This window comes from Ambystoma mexicanum, chromosome 3q, assembly GCF_040938575.1.
Source record: "Ambystoma mexicanum isolate Mex_15411 chromosome 3q, UKY_AmexF1_1, whole genome shotgun sequence".
Lineage (NCBI taxonomy): Eukaryota > Metazoa > Chordata > Amphibia > Caudata > Ambystomatidae > Ambystoma > Ambystoma mexicanum.
This window is the reverse complement of record NC_090926.1, coordinates 1,023,478,673-1,023,502,210: the sequence shown is the minus strand read 5'-3', so window position 1 is coordinate 1,023,502,210 and position 23,538 is coordinate 1,023,478,673. Positions and strand designations below refer to the sequence as shown.

Below are 23,538 nucleotides of genomic sequence, written 5' to 3'. Positions count from 1 at the left end.
AATTATCCAGCAGAGGTAATATGCCACCTGCCAACTCATATCAGTCACCTGTCTGAATACCGGCCTGACCGAGCAGCAAGGGGAGGCTCCGCACGGCGTCAAAGGAAGCAAAATGATGGACGTCCTGATGTAGTCCATACATCCCATTCTGGTGCTGCCATGAGCATAAAAGAGGGAGACAAAAGAGGCCAGCATGTTTAGAGTGTATTCATTAAACACAAGGGATCAAGCTCTAAGGTAGCTTTAAAAGCATGTGGCGCTATGGCTGAAAGGTCATAAGATACAGTAACCATAAGACCACTCAATTTGTCACAGTCAGAAAAAAGAAAACCTACATTAAATAGAGCATTGGTCACCGCACACACATTTTCTATAAATTAAAAACATCCCCTCAGACACGAATAAAGTAAAATACAATGTTGAAGGCAGAAGACAACCATGTCAAATACATTTTAAGGGGGTCATTTTCCATCTGTTAAATCAATTTACAATTATTACTATTTAAGATGTCATATGCCAGTTTCTTAGTAACCACTTACATGTTCTTCAAATACTAAAGTGGGTCTAAAAGAGTATATGAGAATTATACCCTGCTGACTACAGATGTACTCTGGCACAGAATATTTTACTCACCTCTGCAAGCTGTTCGTATAGCTACTGTGCAATTTCTTTTAGAATTAAATCTAGAAACAACAGAATCCATAGTCTAATGTTGCTCAATCTGATCCGATAAACCGTACAATGGTATAAATTCCAAGCTAATCTGCTCTCCAGCTCACGTTTTAAAATTGTGGGATTACGAGTGCGGAAACTTTAAAAAAAAAAAAAATGTGAAGTCAGAAATTTCAGAGTACCTGTATATATATATATGAATTGTGCTTGAATTTCTATGTCTTTTAGATATTTTAGAGTCTAAAATTTTAAAAGTTGATCTCTTTTGCGTGATTTGATTTATTGAAATGATGAAATGTCTGATGTGATATTTTTAACATTTTTTGCTGTTGATCATGTGTTATATTGAAAGGTTGATTCATCAACCAAACAATAAAGTGGGTCTAATGGTTGTTAGCCTCAGTTGAAGGTGCAATGCATGTCAGCGTAAGCAATGGTGTGCAAAGCCTATAGTACCAGGCTTGGTTCAGCAGCTCCTTCAACATGAAGTGTTGTTCACAGACCTATTTAAAACATGACCCATTGTTAATCCAGTACTCGCATAGGTCCAGGCACTTTCCTTCCCATGAAGCTTCACTTGCCTGTAATTTGGGGAACTGCTCCAGAATTTTGCAGAAAGCCGGCCAGAATGCAGTGTGATCAGAAAACGCAGTCAGCAGGTGGGTGATGAGTCACGCTTTTCCTCAGATGCCAGGAGGACATCAGCAGCCCTTATCCTTTTACTGTATCATTCTGTTGGGTACTGTGATAAATCCTGCAGAGTCAACATGGAACCCCAACCTGAAGTCTCCTTCCATGTGGCCAGACGAAGGCAGCCGCCACTTGATCCCAACCCTGGGGGTGGTATCATGGGGGAGGATCACATGGGAGGAGATGGCTGGCAGGGGAAAGTGGTGACTCCTTAGGCAGGGACGCAGTATTCTTCTTCAGGGTGAGTGTTCCATGATTCCCAAATAGCTGATGGCTTACTGTCCCTTTCATGAGAAAATAGAAGGAAACCTCTGTGAAAGGTTATCTAAACAGGATAAGTTACAGATCTTGGGAGTTTCTAAAACTAATGTGACATCCTCTAATGGCTATAATTCTGTCTTGTGTAAAAGTCTTAACCCTAATATTAAGTCACACATCACTTCTGTAACATTTCCTAATTCTAATAACATCCAAATTAACAGTCAAATATAATGAAATTGACATAATAGGTTCAAAGCCATTATGGACTTCAAGATACATAATGCCCATGGTACTAGGATGAGGAAGATGAACCAGGAGTCAATGAAGATTAAAAATGCCATTGAAGAAAGTATGCAGTGTGTGTTTGAGAAGCAAGGTACCTGAGCGCGACCTTTACATTTGAAGAGGGGGCCCAGTAGATCTTTCAGAGTTGGTCCCTGTCTCTGTCTTTCCTACGCAGGCCTACTCCTCCTTTGAATGCCTGGTCTGCAGGCTCTCTATCTCTCCCAACCTCTCTCTGACTGTGGCCACCATCTACAGGCCACCTGGCCAGGTCGCCTTCTTCCTCTAATGTAATCCCTCCTCAGGGTTTTTCTGCAACCTCTGAACCACTCTGTCTCTTTCCATTCTACCCTCTGGTCCGACACACTCTGCCCGGCACACCTTGGATATTCTCATCTTCTCAGACATCCCCCTTTCACCACTCGTCTCTCTTGGACTGACCACTTTCTGTTGTCCTTTCACCTGAAGTTCTCTGTCCCCCAGCAAAACCTACCCCAACACTGCCACCTACCTTCTCGGTTATCCGGCCCATGAAGTGTGTGTCCGTGTAGGCCTTTGCTGCTACTTTCTCTGCTTCTCCTTCATTTGCGGGTGACTCACACTGACACAGCCCTCTCTAACCTGCATCTTTCTATCTCCAACACTCTTGGTGTCCTTGCCCCTGTCATGAGAATCCGCCTGAAGCCTACCTCCAAGTGCAATTCTTGGTACGACTCTGATCTCGCCACCCGGAAACGTAAGTGTAAGGTGGCTGAAAGTAAGTGTAGGGCATCAGGTGCACCCTCTGTCAAACTGGCCTGCCGCCTTTTCCAAAGGCGATACAGACTCTCTGTCCTGTCCAAGAAGAGAGCCTAGATCCATGCCCGCATCTCTGCATCCTCTAACAACATGTCTGAACTCTTTAAAATTTTACTGGACAACCCTTCTGCAGTCGCCACCTCTCCTGTTCCCTCCCAGGGCCTCCGCACAGCTCTGGCTTCTCACTTCACCACTAAAACTCAGAACATCCTGTCCTCTTTCTCCTCTTCCTCTCCCTCTACTTCTACTTCTCTTGGCCTCCCTCTGGCCGCCTCTCCTCCTCCTCTCTCCTCTTTCTCTCTGACCACTCCTGATGATGTTTCTAGACAAGTCCGATCTATGAAAGTGTTGTCCAAGCAGGTGCTCTCCGGCTCATCCAGAACCATCAAGGACCACATTGACACCCTCGCTCGCGCCTTGTCCGATTTCTGCAATCACTCTTTTGCCACTGGAATGTTTCCCTCTCCCCTCAAGCGTTCTCTTGGGCAACCCCTCGTGAAAAAACTTTCTGTCTATCCTTCCTGTCCGGCAAACTACCGTCCGATCTCTATCACTCATTTCCTGGGAAAACTCCTGGAAAAGCTGCCCATCACCCAGCTTACTCTGCACACGGAATCTGTTAGTTGTCTTCATGACCAACAGTCTGGCTTCAGCACAGCCAGCGGCATGGAAACTGCTTTCCTGAACACCTGTGAAGATCTGCTCACTAATCTTGATTCTAGCCGTCCATCTGTCCTCATCATCCTTGATCTTTCCTCTACTTTTGACACGGTCAAGCATCCCATCCTGATCAATTGTCTCTGCGAGAACCTGGGCATCGACCTTCCCAGGTCCAACTTGGGTCCTTGCTCTCCACATGTGGTGTTCCCCAGGGCTCTAACCTCTCATTCTGCCTCTTAAATGTCTACTTGGCCCCTTTGACCCACCTTATATCTACCTCATCCTAACTTTCAGTGTTAAATAGATGACACTCAACTCTCCTTCAGGCTCCCCTCAGCCTCCTCTCCTCTCCTCTCTTGCTCATTCCTGACTGTCTATGCACGATTCAGGAGTGTTGTGCCTCCAATGATCTCTGCCTTAGGACCAGTAAGGCTGATAATCTCATTAGGACCACTGTTCCTGCTTTCTGTCTCTTCCCCTGGTCGCCCTCCTTGGCTCCTTGGGCCCTCTTCCTTTGCCTTCCTGTGAGGCTAAAAACCTTGGTGTCATCTTTGACTCCACACTCTCCTGCTCTCCTCACATCACGGATGTTGCCCACTACCAGCTGCACCTCCTCAGAGGTATTCCTCCTTTTCTCAGTTTCCCCCAAAGGCTCACTGTCTCCAGAGCCCTGGTTCTCTATAGGCTGCACTACTAGAACAGCCTCTTTCTCAATCTGATCTTCCTCTACTCTCCCCTCTCTGCAACTAATCCAGAACAGGACTGCAAGACTTGTCCTTGGCCACATGCCCAGGGACTGTCTCTCTCAGCCATGAAATCTCTCCACTGGCTCCCGGTGGCTGCAAGGATCAAGTTCAAGAACCTCTACATCCTCCACAAGGCTTTCTGGGGTGGGGGCCCACACTACATCCAAATCATTGTTCCTGAACACCTCCCTTCTTGAGCCCTTCACTCAGCCACCTCCAATTCTCCCAGGGTTAGGTGCTTCATGAGGCAGAGAGTGGGGGGTAGATCTCTCTCCTCTGCAGGTGTCTCCCTCTGGAATGGCCTCCCTGCTACTCTCAAACATGAGCTGGACCACCTGAAGTTCCAGAAGCAGCTCAAGACCTTCCTTTTCGCTTCTGCTTTCTCTTTCTCATTCCCCTGCTGACCGACCCATCTGCTGAGCTGACTGGTTGCCTGGCTACCCACTGAGTCTCACTGGTACCAGGCTCCCCACGACCAGCAGCCCCGTCACTGTCTCTGGGATGACAGCGCACTTAGGAGCTGTATCTGTAACCCTACAGTCCCCTGACTCCCTGCACTTACCAGGAACGTTATAAATGACTAATTTCATTTCATTTTCATTTAATTTCATGTGTGCAGAAGAGGCAGAAGAAGGCGGCGCAGGAGAGACTGATCTCCCAAGCTACAGCTTGGGGTCAGAGCATGTGCATACCTGTAGATGAGGCTGTCGTGCCGATGTCCAGAAGGAAGCTGGGAGCCTGGGAGAGCCTTGCTCGCAGAGAGCAGAGCAACGGAGGATCCCCAGGAGAGAGACCAAGACGGTGAGAGAACCCGAAACGTGGAGATGCTGACGGGGAGAGACGCTATACCTGTAGCCTGCATTGGCAACAGCCAAAAGGCTACTTAAGAGAAGAAAGAGTGCAAGAAGTGCGCAATTCTCAATTTTCTGCTGAGAAGTCAACTTGGGGAAACCTGTAACTCATATTGCCAGCAGCCAAGAGGTTATCCAGAAGGTGCAAGAATGCAAAAAGGGCGCAATTCTCAATTTCAGAGAAGTGAGGAAGCCTGCAACCCATTTTGCCACTAAATAAACCAACTGTAGTGATAGGTGTTTCTCTTCCTGGCAGGCGAGTAGACCAGGAAAGAAACAGTTGATTGGAAGAAGTGTGGTTGTTGTAAAAAGGATGTTATGATATGGCATTTATAACGTGCCTATACACAAGTGTTTCAAGGTGCAACGAGGCAAGGGAGGGGGAACAGAGGTACAACGGAGACAACGATCTTACTAGACCAGGTGACATTGAGACCGCGCAAGTGCAGGGGAAGGGGAAAAGTGCAAGGGGAAGGGGGAGGGGTCAGGTAAGTACATAGGAATGACAGAAAAAATAAATAGAATAAATAAAAGCAATAAGTAAAATTAAGGCCAGCTGGTGGCAAGTGCAAGGGTAAGTGCAGACATCAGGTGTGAAGTGCTGGTAGGGGGCTGTTGGGATACGGAAAACAGTCCCCAAGTGCAGGGGTGCAACTGGAGCAGACCTGGGCCTTAGATCAGTAGGTAGCCAGGTGACCAGTGCAGTTTAAGTCAGGAGTCCAGCAGGGGAGAGGAGGGAAGAAAGCAGAAGCAAAGAGGAAGGTTTTGAGGTGCTTCCGGAACCTGGGAGGCAGGGAGGCCGTTCCAGAGGGAGTCTCAGCCGAAGAAAGAGATCTACCACCAACTCGTTGCTTGGAGAAGCGACTGACCCTGAGGGAGTTGGAGGCGGATGAGCGTAGAGCTTGAGAAGGAAGATATTTAGGAAGAGAGAGTTGAAGGTATTGACGCCCCATGCCCCAGAAGACGTTGTGGACAATGTAGAGGGTTTTGAACTTAATCCTCGCAGCCACTGGGAGTCAGTGCAGAGTTATCAGTCCTGGAGAGATACGATCCCTGGGCTTGAGGCCAAGGACAAGTCTCGCAGTCCTGTTCTGGAAAAGTTGCAGAGGGCGGAGAGTAGAAGCAGGCAGATTTAGAAAGAGGCTGTTGCAATAGTCCAGCCTAGAGGGAACCAGCGCTCTGAAAGAGACACTGATCAAGCTATCATTTTGACAAAATGTTGCTTCATCAAAAGTAGTAGCTGTACTATCCTGACAAAAGCATTTTGTTGGAAGAATCATTGTGATGCGTTAAGAATTATTTTGAAGCGCGAGAAGGACATTGTGGAAGAAAGCATTTGTCTTGGTGTATGTACTAGTATTTGGGTAAGAAACATTTGCCTTATCTGGAAGGATATTGCGAAACAGAACTATTGTTTTGGTTTTTAATCAGTGCTTGTGGAAACAACATTTTCTTTGCTAAAATGCAGTGGATGCAGCGGATGGAAAATATATTTTGTGCTGAACGAAACAGATCTTTGTGGAATCAGAACTTGCTCAAGGGTATTCCTGAATTGATCCAGGGGAATGTGCCTTGACAAAGCTCAAGAAAGGGCGAAACAGCAGCATGTGCAGAGAAATGTTGGCACAAATGCTTTTTGGAAATAAACCAAGAAATAGCACACTGATCACCAGAAAAGTCACAATTAATGTCACAAATGAATACACAAAGTGAATTAACTTGTGTGATAATGATTCCTGTGAAACAAAATAGAATAACCACTAAGTGAATTAACTTATGTGGACCACATGAATGAAAAATATATGAAATAAATATGCAACCTATATTCAGACACTATCAAGTGCATACCTCACAAGTTATTTTATAACTCAGAAACCTGTGGGGACGCCTAAAACCTAAGCGCAAAAAGGCTCAATAGAAAACCTCCTTTGTAACAAATCAGACCAACTGGTGAATATCGGTTCCTAGTGAGCCATGCAGCCACTTACCCCCAATTAAATGTGAACAGGTTAGTTACAAAGAATACCTAACAAACTAAACCAGGGGTTGAGCGCAAAGACTGATCCTACTCACCCAAAACAGTTTAATAAACACTGTTGAACTAATCACTTGTGTCTGTCCTTACTGTTGCCACCATGGGTTCCTTACATTCCGTCTTGCACTTCTGACCCTGCACAGCACATAGCAGCCCAGCAGTAGTCAGAGAGACGGGCATGTTTTGTAGGATCAGACCTTGCTGGACAGAGTATGAGCAGACATACTTGCAGGTATCCTTTTGAATGGCCAACTATGTGGATATGGAGAGCAAAAGAAAAGGGGCGATGGGGGACATTGAGGGTCCAACAGGGTGAACAATCATCACTTTACCACGCCAGTCCAGTTCCTTTAACGGAGACTCATGGAGATAAAGAGACGTTTCCAAAGCCACAAATGTCACCTGTTGCAGAGCTGGCACTGCCCATGAAACTTCAGGTTCCAAAGCAAATGCTGGCGGCCACAGTAGATGTCCAACACACACGCCTTAAACTGTAGCCTTCCCAACACTGGACTAGTTTTTTTCTGTCCTAAAGCCTCCTTGCTACACCCTCTTCTTAGGCAATCCTTATTCATAACCGTTGCTGTAGGTAGGTTTCTTCTGTAACCCTCCTACCCCTACTTTGAAGCACTGTGAAGACCTTCTCACCTTCAGTGCATTAGCGCTATACAATGGCTAAACGCGAGTGGCGGTTTGGGTACTATTAAGGGGCATTTAAGCAAGTGTTATGCGTTATATCTTTTTTACTTTCATTCAGCAGCAAAACAATACACTTTTCGTTCGCACAAAACCAGCTTTTTTTTTTAGAAATGAGATGTAGTTAATAAAAATTAAAAATTAAAACAATGCATTTGCCTTTTTGGCACAAAAATGCTTACAAAACTTTTTAACATTGATTTACAGTGCAGAGGACCAGTGTCCTCAACAATGGATAGGATGATGTGGATGTAAAATCAGAAGATGCAGGGGAGTTAGAAACATGTACCAGGGGCAAGGACAATAGAGCAAGATATAGGAACGGCATAGTGGAGGAAGTGATACGCTTTAGGATGAAGGGTTGAGGGATAAGTGCTGTGAGGCAGTCGTAGAGAGGTAGGGGGAGGGAAACAGGGAGATGTGGTGGCGTAGAAAGCTACGAAAGTACTTCTTCAGAAAGGAGGAGAGCTTGGAGGTTGGATTTAAATAAATGCAGTTACAGTGCAGGTAGTGCAGACAGAGAGAACTAGAAGTAACATTCCTCCAGTGAACATGGTGGGCAGTGTCATGTAATTTGAAGAGCCAGTTTAGAGCAGTGCCATACAGTAAATCAGCCTATGCTAATTACCTACCTCTTTTGTGATAGAAGGACCGACAACCAAAGTCCTCTCCAAACTAGAAAGATGATCCAAACCATTCAACAACTGAGAGAAATCCATTGAAGATAGTCCATCATGGCCCGGGTCTGCAATGGCACATCCACGTCATTGGACGACCACTACAAGAGATGGAGCAAAGTAAGGCTTGTGGAAGGGCAATACTTGTCTCCATGTCTCTTTATAGAAGCAAAACCCCTATTAACGATAGCGATTTTAAAGCAAGGCCGAAGGTTTCTTTTTATGCAAGTTCAGAACCCTTCCAATACATTCTGAGCATTCATTTAGGGTAAAATACCTTCAACTTCAATTTGTGGGAGCAGTCGGCTGCTCTCCTTCAACCTATAAGAACTGATGAAGAAATCATAGTCCCTCTGGCAGAGGGGGCACTGCACATATTCAGGTCAATACCCGCTTCTTTCATTACGCAATTTACCCAGCAAGCCACAGTGATGGAAAAACTGCTTTGTGATGCTTGTGAAACTAAACAAGCTGCTGAGAGGTCACTGGATGATGGAGATGGCTCATTTTACCTTCATTACATTGAAGCTACTGAAACACACACTGTTTCTGATCTACTGGAGAGGGAGGAAAAACCCTTTCAGCCGCATCTGACACAGGCTATTTTGCCTCAACAGGCCGCCATTGCCCAACAGCAGCATATCAATATTCATACATGCGTGATTCTTGCATGCAGAACAGAAGAGTCTGCAGTGAGACGGCGGAACACAGGGGGCAGGTTCAGGTAAGGAGGTGGGGGTTGGGGTGGGGATGATGGAGGTAGGGTGAGGAGCGACCAGAGGCTGCAGGGGTGCACTCTGGAAGGTCTGTCAATATGTCGGCTTGGGGGTGCCCCTTGTATGCAAGCGAGCCGAATGGATTAGCATGTATTGCTGCAGGAAGACCGGGCACGGTAAGAGGCCGGGCACGGTAAGCCCCCCGGCCAGTGTCAACACACCATGGATCCAGTAAACCTTATTGTCGATAGCTAGAGCTTTAACATTCGATACACGTTTAATAGAGGTAGCACTGTTAGCCTAGCACATGATTGTTTTAGAGATAACCATTGTCAGGCCAATACTGAAATACTGATGAAAGCAAACAACATTTACATGTCAAAAGGGTGAACAATTAGGCAGAAGTGGTATCTTATTAGAACGTGATGTGTTTTTAACTTGGAAGTGTCTGCCCACTGGTTCACTCTTTGCCAAAAATGTAAAGGCTTATCCTACTTAAAAAGTGAAACCACAAAGTTTACAACTTCTACAGGAGGAGCAGCTATGCAAGTGATAAGTCCATCCACCCACAAGCCCACTCATTATGACCATGCAGATGTACAGGTGGATTCTGTGTACTTGGCTTAAGATTCCTGGATAACCTGGGAAGCATTGTGAAAGGTGTGGGAAAGACCAGGTTGCACTGAAACTTCTACGCCGAGAGGGAGAGTTAACCAGGTCAGGGTGAATGTCTCCCATGTCTAATGCAGAGGCGGCGGGAGAAGTCTCAGTAGAACCACTACCAGCTCCAAAAAGGGCAGGGAACCAAAACAGAGGTTGCCAAAAGGGCTGAGCTGGACCAATGATGCTGGTTGTCTGCAAACGTGTACCAGGACACATGCTATCTGGGAAAAGGGTGTGAAGGAAGTGTAGCCTTTGATTTGGGACCAGTCATGGTGGACTGCATCCACAGATGGGTTGTCTGGGTCTAGGAGCCTGATGAGCTTGAGTAATGAGGCAAAAACGTCTGTGCCCATAACACCCCAGAGAGACTAGTGGTGTACAAACAGGCAGTGGGCCAGCATTTAATGGCCCCCATCCTGCGGGTATCTGGAATACTAGTCTGATTCTGTGTTTGTCAACCCCGCAAGGTATTCTTCCTGAAGAGTAATAGTTCTCTCCAGACAAAAATACCAAATGTCCACTGGGAATTCCGACAGACCTGTAGTTTTTGTCCTTCCAAACCGCCACTATGTTTTCCATCTGAAAGAGGACACACAATTTATTTAGCCCTTTACTAAGTTCTTCAGAGCACACGAGCCTACAAACAATTTCAGACAATTTATATCTGGACACTACTCTTCTACAGACCCTTTCCCTCCTGTGGGAACACCTCCTCTACTTGCCCTCTATCCCAGGTTTTTAGCATTCGATTCAAAAACTGTATCTGGACTAAGACCAAAGATTGCCATCTCGTTTCACGAGTTCATATCTGATTGAATACAGGATACTTTTTCACTGAGATGTCTGGGCTTTAGACGCTGGAAGACTCTAATGGAGCAGTGCCAGAAATCTCACCCGAATAGACACTGACCATGTTCTCACAACCCTCGCCAGATGTCCGAGAGGGATCCCACCTTTCGTTGGAATCGTTCAGAACCCACTGCGTATTTTATTTATTCTGGTCTTCAGAACCCACCGCGTAATTTATTAATTCTGATCTTTGGGAAAAGGAGAATGCAGACTATGCCATGGCCCATCATGGAAGATTGTTGAAGCGCCAAGGAGTCGATGATAGGCCTACAGGCAGAAAAGAGAACTACCATCCGAGTCCCTTCCAGAGGAACAGTTCATACTGATGAAGGAGAATAATCAGTTCTACCAGATAGTGCCCTTTAGCCCAACTTACTCCCTCATAGCCCCTTGAATACAATAAACCTCAGTAGATGGATCCCCTCATTCCTGAAATCTCAGTGCACTACAAACACATATATTGCCTTTCGATTGATCACTGGATGAGATTCCTCATGCTCTTTTGGGATGAGGAGAAATGCGCTGAGAACGGGGTGTGCGAAGCTAGTCGGTGGACCTACAGCTCCCTTTGCTGTGGATGGAGGATCCTTAGTGGTGGCATCTCCAATGAGGAGGAGCTGCCGTGGGGACAAAGGTTTGGGAAACTGCCGGGCTGACTCATTCCTTTATCCTTCCGAGTTCACAAATTGAGTCGCACAAACATGATTAATAATTGTAGAACTTGTTTACCATAGCACTTGGTTTGAACCCACTGCCCCTGGTATGCAGGGCTATACAAAAACACATACATAGATAATAATAATACAAATATTAGATCCTTTATCTCCACATACACAAATACCTCTTTGTCACTGTTAAATACCAGGGGCTGATTGGGAACAAAATGAAAGATGCGGATTAAAACTCTCTTTAATACTGCAACACAGACTGAAGCACTCATGGATCGTGTGCGAGGGTTTTCCAATTCAAGAAGAAGTGGGTGAGTGGCAACCAAACTTTCCAGGGAATGAAACGTTTAAGTTTAGTCTGCCTACCTGGAGAGGTCCAGAAGTGACCTCCCCTCTGCAGAAAGAAAGACAAGTTTCGCTCCCGCTAGTTAAGAAGGGGCTGGAATGAGCACCTGTGTGGATGAACTGGAAGGGATGGGAGGAGGCCCTGGAAAAGATGGCCATACTTGAAAATATCAGGACAAACACTTTTGTAATGTTGTCCCGGGCCTTGTCCTAAGCCAGGAATGTGTGCAAATATGTGGACAAGCCTTTGATACACATGTCACCTAACAGTGAGCCCTGTACTCTTGGTATAGACGACGCCGCACTGGTCTCTTCTGCAATTGTATGACCCAAGCACATTAGAAAAACAAAGAGGCCATGGCTGGAAGGTTTAGAATTAATCTTGAACCTCTGAAAATTACTATGGGCAACCCTCCAGACCATAGTTCTTCGCCTGCCATGTCATTACAGAAGGGGGAAAAGACCATATGCAAATCAGTCTTGGTCCCAACACCAAAGAGGCAGTGCAGCCCAAACTGCTTGGTCAATTTCCTTCTGCACGAGACCACAAGCATCCCCAGACATGTAGAAATTAAGATAAAGTCCAATTGATGGATATGGGGCAGGGGGACGAACAGTACCTAATTGCCAATGTTAATGGGGCAAACTTAAAGAAGGTTTAATCTTCCTCTAGCTCTGTAGCCAAATTCGTCCAAGAAACGAACTATGGACTCAACATTATGGGACCTGAATTGCATTTTGGCATCAGCCTTTGATTAGCTCATTAGAAGGATAGCCGATTTTCATACTGGCAATGTCCCTACTTCCATTACCTCAGACCAACACACAGATCGGGCACAACCTAAGTGCTGCAAATACACTGTTAAGATAAAGCACTTCAATGAGATGGAAGTCTGGTAGCTCTCCCAGGTGGGCTGTTATACCTAAAAGGGCCATACAAAGGAAATTGAAAGGCGTGGAGTGGCTCGCTCCATCATAATCGGAGATCTCGGTGACTTTCGGTTCCCCCAACTATTTTCAGTTACTGATTCCTCCCAGTTTACATTGGAGGACTCTGGTTGCCCCAAAACGAAAGAAGAGGACGAGGTGGAAGTTCGGATCTTCTGCCACCCTCATCCAGTAATCCTGGAGGATTTGGGGGAACCTGTCTTTGATCCTTGTAATGCACAGTGGTGTCCATCTGAGGCAGTTGCTTCGTTCTTAAAACATTGGGTTTGTAAAACTTTAGGGAAGAATTAAAGGAACAAATTACCTGCTAAGTTCCAACATCCAGATAAGGTGGACCAGACACCCGTCTAGGTTGGCCTTCTTGTCCAGTTATTACAAAGACCCCAAGAAGAGGATCCACATATCCTTGTGATCTCACCAGGATAAACTCATGGACATTCTGGGTCTGTTTACACAGACATTTGAGCTGATGGGGGATAAAACTATTGATATTGCCCCTCTACATAGCAAACCTTGAGGCGGTGGGTCTAACTTTCTGCCTGCCTGTTGGCAATGTCAACAGGACTCTTTCTGTGAAGAAGAGAAAGGCACTTCTAATGCACTTGGGAAAAAACAAAGAGGTGATGGCTGGAAGGTTTAGAATTAATCTTGAACCTCTGAAAATTGCTCTGGGCAACCCTCCAGACCATAGTTCTTCACCTGCTAAGCCATTGCAGAAAGGGGTAAAACCATATGCAAATCAGGCTTGGTCCGTCCCCCACAGGGGCAATCCAGCCCAAACTGCTAGGTCACATCCCTTCTGCACGAAACCACAAGCATCCTCAGAGATGGTTCGGTCTCATTGAGCATCCTCAGTGAGGAGTAGCTTGGGTCTATAGGCCCAGCAGTTCACGTCCGGGCATAGTCGTCCCACTCGGGGTAACAAAGAAAAAACAAAGAGGTGATGGTTGGAAGGTTTAGAATTTTTTTTGTGGTTTTTTTTGTTTATGGTTACACAGTAACCATTACAAAAGTTAAAATACAATAAAATAGGATTCATCATATTTCATATCCTAATTTCAAGTACAATTCATTTGTTATTTAAAAGTTCATACATATTTCATTATGATAAACGTATAGATATACATAAGCATTCTTACTCAACATTACATGTACATTTTACAAACATAATTTTACAGACCAGTTATACAACCCGCAATCCTCTTTATGTTACTTTATCTGTCTTTTCATCTTAAATCCTTCTCGAAAGTAGGACTCAATATTATGGCTTTACATTTACGCTTCCTTTCTTCCATATTTAGGTCCCTTATAGTCTTACAGTTTACATGTGGACTTAAAAAACGTACTACTTCCGACTGCAATTTGACACTAGTTCCGTGCAACATTTCCATCCATAACATATTCAGATTCACCCTTTCAGTATTAGGAACATATTTACTAAAAGTATTTATAAGTTCTGACCTTAACGGAGTTCATTCCATTAATAAATACCTCAAGGTTTCAGGGAGGTCTTGCAGGTTACAGAATCTACACGGGGTGACTGTCCCTCCATTTCCTTCTCTTAGATCCTTCATTTCTCCTGTTCCCCATACATTACACCGGAATTGTATGAAATCCTGTCTCCATATTTTATTTGAAAATTTCAAGAGATAAGGTTCTGTAATGCCTGTTTTTTTAATGTTAGAAACAAGCTGTCCATACAATATAGATTTAGTGACCCTTTAAACCGTAAGGGTCCAGTCTTTATATTGTAATAATTGTTTTACTTTCATAAGGTTATTTATAAGCAAGTCACGTGATATTCAAGGACTTTATGCGATTCTGCTGCCAAACAACGTACGTAATCAATAGTCGATGAGTTATCACGAAGGCCCCGACCCATTAGTTCATACAGTGTGGTGTCTTTGCTGGTAATCAATTTTCTATACAAATAGAGCCTACATTCTACAATGCTTCCTAGCGAAATAAGACCAAGCTCATATTCGATTGCCGGGAGGGGAATACAGTTTGGTAAACATCTCAGGATTGATTATAGAATTCTTGCCTCGTATCTGTCTAATTCCTCTCTGCACCATATGGGGCGAATTCCAAAACGTAACAGAATTGGGCCACACTCTTGCTTTTGTATAGGCGCAGACAGGTATCGACAGAAAATTTTCCAAATTTGAAATCTATTTTCCTTAAATTGTGCGATAATGGGATCCACTTTTCTTTGAGAAATTCACGATAATTTTGTCATCAAAGATAGGATATCCTAAATATCTAATCGTAGCTCCAACTGCAAATTTCTCGTGGTCTAAAAACCATGCATTTTTGATGTTTTTTCTTTTCCTATCTGACAAACATATGATGACTGTTTTTTGTATTGTTTATTTTTAGTGAATTTTTCTTTGTGTATTACCTAAATATACTTAGTAGTCGCTGGAGGCCTAAAGGGGTGTGATCGAACAGCATGATGTCATCCGCATAAGCCGTCCAGCACACCCTATTTCCTTCAAACTTCGGGGGAGCAAAGGCTTGTATTTTCAGAGATTGACCCACATCCGAGATTTAAAGGTTAAAAATAGTGGGGTAAAAATACATTCCTGTATGAGTCCGTTCCGGACTCTAATATCCTTTGAAAGCTTTCCCCCAGTGTATAGATGAATTTAGATTCTAGACCCTTTGTGCAGATGGTAAAGAATAGACAGTAACATGGGAGGCATCCCCAGAAGCATGAGTTGTGACCATAAAGTAGTTCTATCAACCAGGTCAAAAGCTAGTGTAAGGTTGATAGACGCTACATATATGGGTGAACTCCCACGCTTCCAGGCTTTGTCTTGCATAAAATGGACCAAGAGACCTCCCGCGTCCGTTCCTACAATGCGCCTAAAGCCAAATTGAAAGATGGATAAAATGTTATTCAAATCTATCCAGTCCTGTATATGACCCAATATCAAGCCCGCAAAGATTTTTGAGTCTGCATCTCGAAGGACAATAGGTCTGTAGTTGGATGGACAGCCCTCATCGCCCTTCTTATATATAGGCACATTGTAGGATAGTTGCTAGCTGGCAGGAATAATTCTAGTGTGCATTATGTCTTTAAAAAGCATATCCAGGATTTTGGACCATACCTCAGGATTGCCTTTCAATAACACATTTAGGTCCAGGGGAGCGGGATGCAGAGGCTCGAGTGATCAGCTTATTAATGTCCACTTGCGTAAAGGGAAACTTCCATGTGCAGCAAAGAATGTGCAATGGTACAGTGCATTCCACTTTAGATGCTGCGTAAAGTTTTCCAAAACATCCCTCCCATGCCTCCGTTCGGATAGTTACTCTAGTTTGAAACGCCCCTCGCCTATTAATTAAAGCCCAGAACTTCATTGATGTGTGATCAGTTAAGGTTGAAAACATCTCCTCGCTGTCTCTCTGATATAGTAACGCCCAATATTTTTCACTCGACTTTTCCACTTCCTTTGGATGTTTTTAACTAGGGCCAATTGTGCCTCTCTAGACAAGGGCTTTTTACGTACAGCAAATTCCCTATTCCTTCCATTTTTTAAATCCTTAAGAGGTTGACAAAAAGTGTGTCTATGTTTCACATTTGTTTTTTTCCCCCGACCGAGAACCCTATTTACTACTGTTTCTACATAATGTTCAAAGGCATTATGCGTGTATAGGATTAATTTCTTACCATACTCCAGGGAGTGTTTACTCTTTCAACATTTCCTTTGTGCAAGGAGATCCTATTACATGATATATTGGCTGCCATAGTAAGGGGAAAGCAGGGAAGGGAAACATTAGGTTTCACAAATCAGAATGATGTTTTTAACATTTTATGGTCACTTTTTGACGTTGGGATTAGGGTAAATTATTTTATTAAGTCTCCTAATGATTTGTTCACAAAGATGTAGTCAATGGTAGACTTCAATATTCCATTGGACCAGGTGGAGTGGTCTGTACCGGCTGCTAATTGGTCGTTTGCACAGTATAAGCCCCAATTATGAAAACATTTAAGCCATAGCTCTCCCTGTGTGCTTTTCCTTAATTGACCTTTCTGTGAATTCACAGCTGCGGTCATTATGCCATCTGCCCCACTTGCACCTCCCTCCAACCTCAATTCATCATTCAGATCTCCTGCAATGATGATATGCAATTCTAAACAGAGCTCTTGACATTCTAAAATAAGCTGGTCTATTTGTTTTACTTTTTCCTTTAGATCGTTTCCAGATGACCAGTAGATGTTAATAATCAAGAGATGCAGGGAGAACTTACCTATTTTTATGTCCATCAGGACTACAATACAGCCTTTGATTAAGGTGAAGCATTTAATCAATTAAATATTGAGTAACCCGCTAAAATTGAGCATACTTCCAATGAGTTCCTTAGGTACCCAGATCCTCTAGAGTTCCATAACAAACGAATCTCTTGCGAGTACTAAGAGTTCTCAGTAAATCCTTGAAGCTTAAAAAAATGAAGTCTCTTAGGGTCAGGGCTAACCCGGTTCATTTAAAGCCCCCCTTAATTTAGGAGTTTCCCCCGTTTGTACAAAGTTATTAATTTGCAGCTCTCTGGTGTATTCCAACGGCCCTCCTCCCCTCAAGTTTGTAAAACCTTGGCTAAAGTTTATCAGATCATATCCATACTTATGGAAAGACTCTATTTCGGAGAGAACTAATTCATATATTGTTCGGGAATGGAAGACTATCCTCATGTAGTCAAATCTCGTGGGATGAATAAAGTCTACTAACTTTATATATCTCCCGAAGTCACTAAATAGAGATAAAATCCTGCTCTGGTTTAAGGAAGGAGGGTCCTCCATATGGCAACATGAAGTTTAATATTACACTAGGATCGTCAATATAATGTGGTTCTCTCCACAGTACCTTTTCTACTTGTCTTTTAAGATCATTAAATTGAGTGTTCTCCTCAATGAATGTCTCTACTTGAGCTACCCGCCACCCTTGTCTCTCCTCTGTTGTCTGTTTCACCCATTTTGTGTACTCCTCGTATGTTAGACCTGCCTCTAGTTTCTGTCTTGCAGAATTGGCCCCTGTCCCCTCCCTGTATGTATCCTCTCCTCGTGTCTCTATTCTTTTCACATTGCAATTGGCATTAATAAATTGAAGTGTGGCTATTTGTTTCTTTGATTCGTCTCTCGCGAAGCCCTTAAAGAGCTCTCTGTCACCCTCCTCTTTACAAACTTCAGGTGGGATTGGGAGCACCGTACTTTCCCTTTCCAGTGTTTTTTGAAGGGGCTTGCTATTTGAGGTGCCTGTCGACCACTACCCAATCTCTCTACCTCTTTCGCAGTCAGTCGCTGCTAGGTGAGATTTTAAGGGATCCCACCTTGAGGGGAGTTGTAAGAGGTTGAGCAGTACTTGTTGTACCAACATTTTTATATCTTCGCTAGGCAGTATACTGTGTATGTTAACTTCATTATTCTCCATCTTATCACCCATACCACTCATTTGTACCTTATTTCCGGAAGTTATGGTTTTGTTAACCCCACTTTCTGATTCAGCGGTTGCCTTCTTTGCATTAGGAACGTTCAGATTCCCTGAAGTGTTCAAAACTACGGGCAAGAGATTTCCAGTGCTCTTGATTTTTTTTTCGTAAAATATTGATGAATTACCCCTCCCTCTAGTAATCCATTTGCCTTTTCCTCCTTTTTAGTAGTACTATTATTGTTGTTTTTGTTGGGATTTCTTTTTTTATTCCTGTATATAATTTCTCTTTTTTACCTTTGTGATTCATTGTCTCAGAGAGAGTGTTCATTGCCTCCCCATATCCTTCCTTAGTTCCACTACCGATGGGCTTATCAGTCTCTTCGTCCAAACCCTCATCCTCTTCATACTCCTGCAGATTAGAAGTGTCGTCAGGGAACAGGTTACGCCATGATCTTCGAAAAATTTGTTTACATCCATTGTCTAACCTAGGATTAACTTTTCTTTCCGTGAATACCTGTGGTGATCGAACTCTAACCTGATGTCAGGCTCACTCCTGGATTCCGTCAATTTCACCCCTCTTCTCGGAGTGCCCCTTACACCCTCCTGCTCACCTGTCGTCTCCTCGTCAGATGCGAGTCCGAATCTCTTCTTTCTCAATGCCTCCTCCCTGGAGTGTGGATGAGGTCTGCCTCGAGAGGAAGCCACCCTGCCCCTCTGACACGGGGCCAAGGGGGCCCCCGTACCGGGGCAGACCGATTAAGGGTAAAAAGCCTTGAGGCACAAAAAACCCCTTCCTTGATGAAGATGGCAGCAGGATACAAGGTGAGAACTGAGTAACTTCAACCGATTAGCAAAACCACAGTAAGTAGAGTAAGGTGACTGTATCAGGGGGGAAACAATGTTACAAGCTGGGAAGCCAAAGAAATGGGCTGAGGGAGGAGGACCCAGGAGAACAAGGGAGAGAGAGATCAAGAGAGCCAAAGTAGAGCAGGGGGGAGCTGAGAGCAATTAGGAAGTCGGCCAGCAAACAGGAGAGAGAGAGCGGCAAATGGCGCGAAGGTAAGGACTGGAGCGTACCAACCCGGAAGCCTAACGCGAAAAGGTTGCAACGCGCTTGCTTCCGGGTTGGCGCTCGTTAAATGTACGTCGTCGGTCGGATGGCTGGAAGACTAGAACGCTGCCGAGGAAAGCACGGGCGGCGTGACGGCTAGGTCAATGGCCGCTCCACCGCCAGCGCCTCCACAGCTGCCAGCGACCGCCGTGCGTGACAGTATACCCCCCTCCAGACCCGAACTCACCGGGTTTCCCTGGATGTGTCCGGTGAAAACGCTTGACAAGCCTAGGCGCATGTACATGTGACTTGGGCTCCCAGGAGTCCTCTGAACTGGGATAGTTCTTCCATGACACCAGGTATTCCAACCTACCCTTGCGATATCTGGAATCTAAGATGGCAGATACCTCATATTCTTCAGGTATAGACTTGGGATTTCCCAATAACCCTGTAGTCTTCCTAACTGGGGTGCTTGGATCTACTGGGCGGAGAAGGGAGGAGTGAAAGACTGGGTGCACCCGATACATGGACTTGGAAAGTTGTAATTTGAAGGCCACTGGGTTAATCCTCTTGATTATCTTGAAGGGTCCTATATATCGGGGCGTTAGTTTGGTCGGGTGTAGCCACCTAGGTAAGTATTCCGATCGCCCTCCTTCCAGTCAGGACAGGGTAAACGAGCTCGATCGGATAGGTCTTTGTACTTGCGTCTAGCCGAGGTTAAACTCTGTTGAGCTGTAGTGTGGGCTGTAGTTATTAGATCCAGGGTGGATTCAATGGTGGGTATATTAGTAGGTGAGGAAAATACTGGGAGAATACTGCGAGGATGAAAGCCATAAGAACAGAAAAAAGGGCTGAGTCCCGTTGCCGAGTGCACAGCGTTATTATACGCAAATTCGGCGGTGGGCAGAAGGTTCACCCAATTGTCCTGATTTTTATTGACATAACACCTAAGGTATTGCTCGAGAGAAGCATTAAGCCGCTCCGTCTGACCATTGGTCTGGGGATGGAAGCCTGATGACAAAGCCCTCTCTATTCCTAACCGTTGACACAGGGCACTCCAGAATCGAGATGTATACTGACTACCCCGGTCAGAAATTATCTTGTCAGGAAGTCCGTGGAGCCTAAAAATGTCCCTGAGAAAGACATCGGCCATCTCGGTGGCTGACGGCACTCCCCGCAATGCGGAAAAATGGGATAGCTTGGTGAACGTGTCAATTGTAACCATGAGACAAGTCGACCCCTGGGATTTGGGCAGGTCCACTATAAAGTCGGTAGAGATTTGGGACCATGGTCGGCTAGGCAAGTCCGGCTGCAGAAGCAACCCATAGGGTTTGTGGGTGGAGTTCTTATTTTGGGCGCACACCACACACGTTTTACAGTGTTGCCTTACATCTCAGGAGAGAGAAGGCCAAAAAAAAGACCGAGAAATTAGTTCTAAGGTACCTCGGATTCCCCTGTGCCCTGCGGTTACATGGTTGTGACCCCATTCCAGAACCTTAAGCTGTAAAGACTTAGAGGGAACGTACAAACGCTGTCCCACCAGTAGAAGACCCTCAGACCAATGGATCTGAGAACGTAAGTCACTGTGTACTGTGGTTGCCAAATTAGGTTTGGTTACTGTCTTAGTCTCTTGCAGGAACGAGGAAACTATCCCCACGATCTTATTTCGGGGAAACATAGGGTGGCTAACGGAGGAAGAGTGATAGTCTGTAGACCGACTTCTAGACAGGGCGTCAGCCACGTTGTTTTGGGTGCCAGGAATGTAGGTAATGGTAAAATCATACTGGCTGAAGAAATGCGCCCAGCGAGCCTGCCTTGAATTGACACATTCCATATTACGGAGAATCTTCAGATTCTTATGGTCGGTACGTAATGTAAATGGATGCGTTCCGCCTTGTAGCAGGTGTCTCCATTCTTCACAGGCCACTTTGAGAGCCAAAAGTTCCTTTTCGATAACAGAGTAGTTCTGTTGACTTGTGGAAAGAGTCTTGGAAAGATATGCAATTGGATGTTCTTCGCCATCCTTCAGTTGAAGGAGTACAGCACCTAAGGCGCTCGCAGAGGCGTCGGCCTCGACTATAAAAGGCTGGTCTTGATCTGGTTGAGATAGGATAGGAGCAGAACAGAATCTCCTTTTGAGATCGATAAAGGCTTGATCAGCTAGTTCCGACCAGAGAAAAGGTTTGGCATCCTTTTTAAGTAGAGAGGTTATGGGCAGCACAATCTGCGAAAATTGGCTGATGAACTTCCTGTAGAAGTTGGCCAGACCTAGGAACCGTTGGACGTCTTTCAAAGAGGTGGGCGTGGGCCAGTCCAGGATGGCAGATACCTTCCTCGGGTCCATGGTGATACCTTCCTGGGAAAGAATGTATCCCAAATATGGAACGGAAGACCTATTGAAGAGACACTTCTCGGGTTTGACTAATAGATGTTGCGACTGTAAACGATGTAGGACCGTCTGGAGATGTAAGGCATGTTCTGAGGTGGACTTCGAAAAAACTAAGATGTCATCCAGGTATACTATGACACTGAGGTATAACAGATCAGAAAACAGGCGATCCATGAAGCGTTGAAATATGGCAGGAGCGTTAACCAAGCCAAAGGGCATCACTCGATACTCAAAAAGGCCAAACGGAGTCCGGAAAGCAGTCTTCCACTCGTCCCCATCCTTTATTCGGAGCAGGTGGTAGGCACTCCGAAGGTCTAACTTAGAGACGGTGGTAGAACCCTGGACGGCTTTCAATATGTCTGTTATCAAAGGCATCGGATAGCGGTCACGAACCGTGACCTTGTTCAGACCCCGATAGTCTATACATGGCCTTAATTCAGAGGAATCTCTCTTAGGTATGAAGAATAGAGAGGCTCCAGCCGGAGATTTGGAAGGACGAATGAGGCCGTTGGTCAAATGAGAATCCAAATAATTGCGAAGAGTCCTCTTCTCCAGTAAAGACAAAGAAAACATGCGGCTAAACGGAACCAGAGCATCTGGTACCAGCTCGATGGCACAGTCTTCCGGCCTATGTGGGGGTAGATCCAAGACAAGATTGTCTTTGAAGACTTCTGTGAATTCGGCCAACTCCGGGGGAACCTTACAAATCTCATTCACTCCTTCTTGTTGGGGAGTAAGGATTTGGACCAATTCTTCTGAGGAATTAACTGAACAATTCTGTTTACAGTATGGGGAGGTAAAGGCCATGGTGTTCTGCGCCCAATCGATGAGCGGATTATGCCTCCTCAGCCATGGAATCCCAAGGATTACTGGGAAATGTGCTGCTCGGATCAAGTCGAATTGTAACTGTTCCGAATGTTGGAATATGCAGACTTTTAATGATACCGTGGAATGGCTTAATAGGCCCTGATGAAAGCGGGGAACCATCTACCCCTTCTACCTTCTGGAATTCATCCCGTCTAAGCAGAGGGAGTCCTTGTTGGTGTGCCCGCATGGTATCCATAAACACCCCTGCGGCACCACAATCCACCAAAGCCATGGTGGTAAGTACTTCTGTCGGAGTTTCCAACTGGATAGGAACGGCCATGAGGCGAGAGTCCAACTTGGTTGGGTGTGGAGCTACCGTCATAGTGACATAGGGACTAGCGCTCTGACCTCGGTTACTCGTCCCCTTTAGTACCGAGGTTGTTCGTTTCCCGACCGTTTAGGCGGTACTTCTGGACAGTTCCGAAGTAGGTGTGCGCCTGATCCACAATACATGCAGAGGCCAGCATCCCTCCGACGTCTTCTCTCTTCAGGTGTCAAGGAGGATCTAGCGGACCCCACTTGCATCAGTTCTTCCTTGTTACTGGAATGAGGCAGGGAGGGCAATGAGTGGGCACTCGGTAGGAAGGGGCCAGGGGTTCTTTGCTTCTTCCTCTCCGCCTTGCGTTCACTGAGGCGATAGTCAATCTGGGTAACAATGGAGAATAAATCAGACAAGGTGGTGGGGCGGGCTATCCTTGCTAGTTCATCCTTTATCTCCTCCTTCAAACCCCGGCGGAATATCGTGTACTGGGCCCGTTTTGGCCATCCAGCCTCTGAAGCCAAACGTTTAAAAGTGGAGATATAAGTCAGCAAATCACTGGAACCTTGATGCACATCCAAGAGTTCTTCCGCCGCAACATGTATGATTTCAGGCTGTTCAAAAGTCTGACGCAGTAAGGCCAAAAAAAACCCGTAGTCTCTGGTTATAGGATTATTGTTGGTCACTAGAGGGGCTGCCCAGGCTAAGGCATTCCCTGTTAAATTGGATATCATAAATCCCACCTTGGTGTGATCATTGAGAAACAACTGAGGTCTAAAGGCGAAATAAATGGAGCAGGCCTCCAGAAATTCCTTTAGGCGCTTCAGAGTTCCATCGAACTTGCCCGAGGATAGGGCCATAGGAGGTAAGTCGGAATCCCTAGGTTCCCGGGTAGAGACCATCTGTCTCAAGACTGCATTATCGGCCTTCACGTTCTGTAGTTCTACGTTCATGGCCTGGACTGCGGCCACTAGTTCTTGTATTTG

General features: G+C 45.3%; 1 protein-coding gene across 1 annotated transcript in view; it reads right to left on the bottom strand.

Moving 5' to 3' along the window:
* The window catches only part of SGSH (N-sulfoglucosamine sulfohydrolase), a 205,879-nt gene that overhangs the window by 56,515 nt on the left and 125,826 nt on the right, over positions 1 to 23,538 (bottom strand). Inside the window, exon 3 of the mRNA XM_069655196.1 lies at positions 49 to 154. Coding sequence (XP_069511297.1) covers positions 49 to 154 — 106 coding nt within the window. The remainder of the gene's footprint in view (positions 1 to 48; positions 155 to 23,538) is intronic.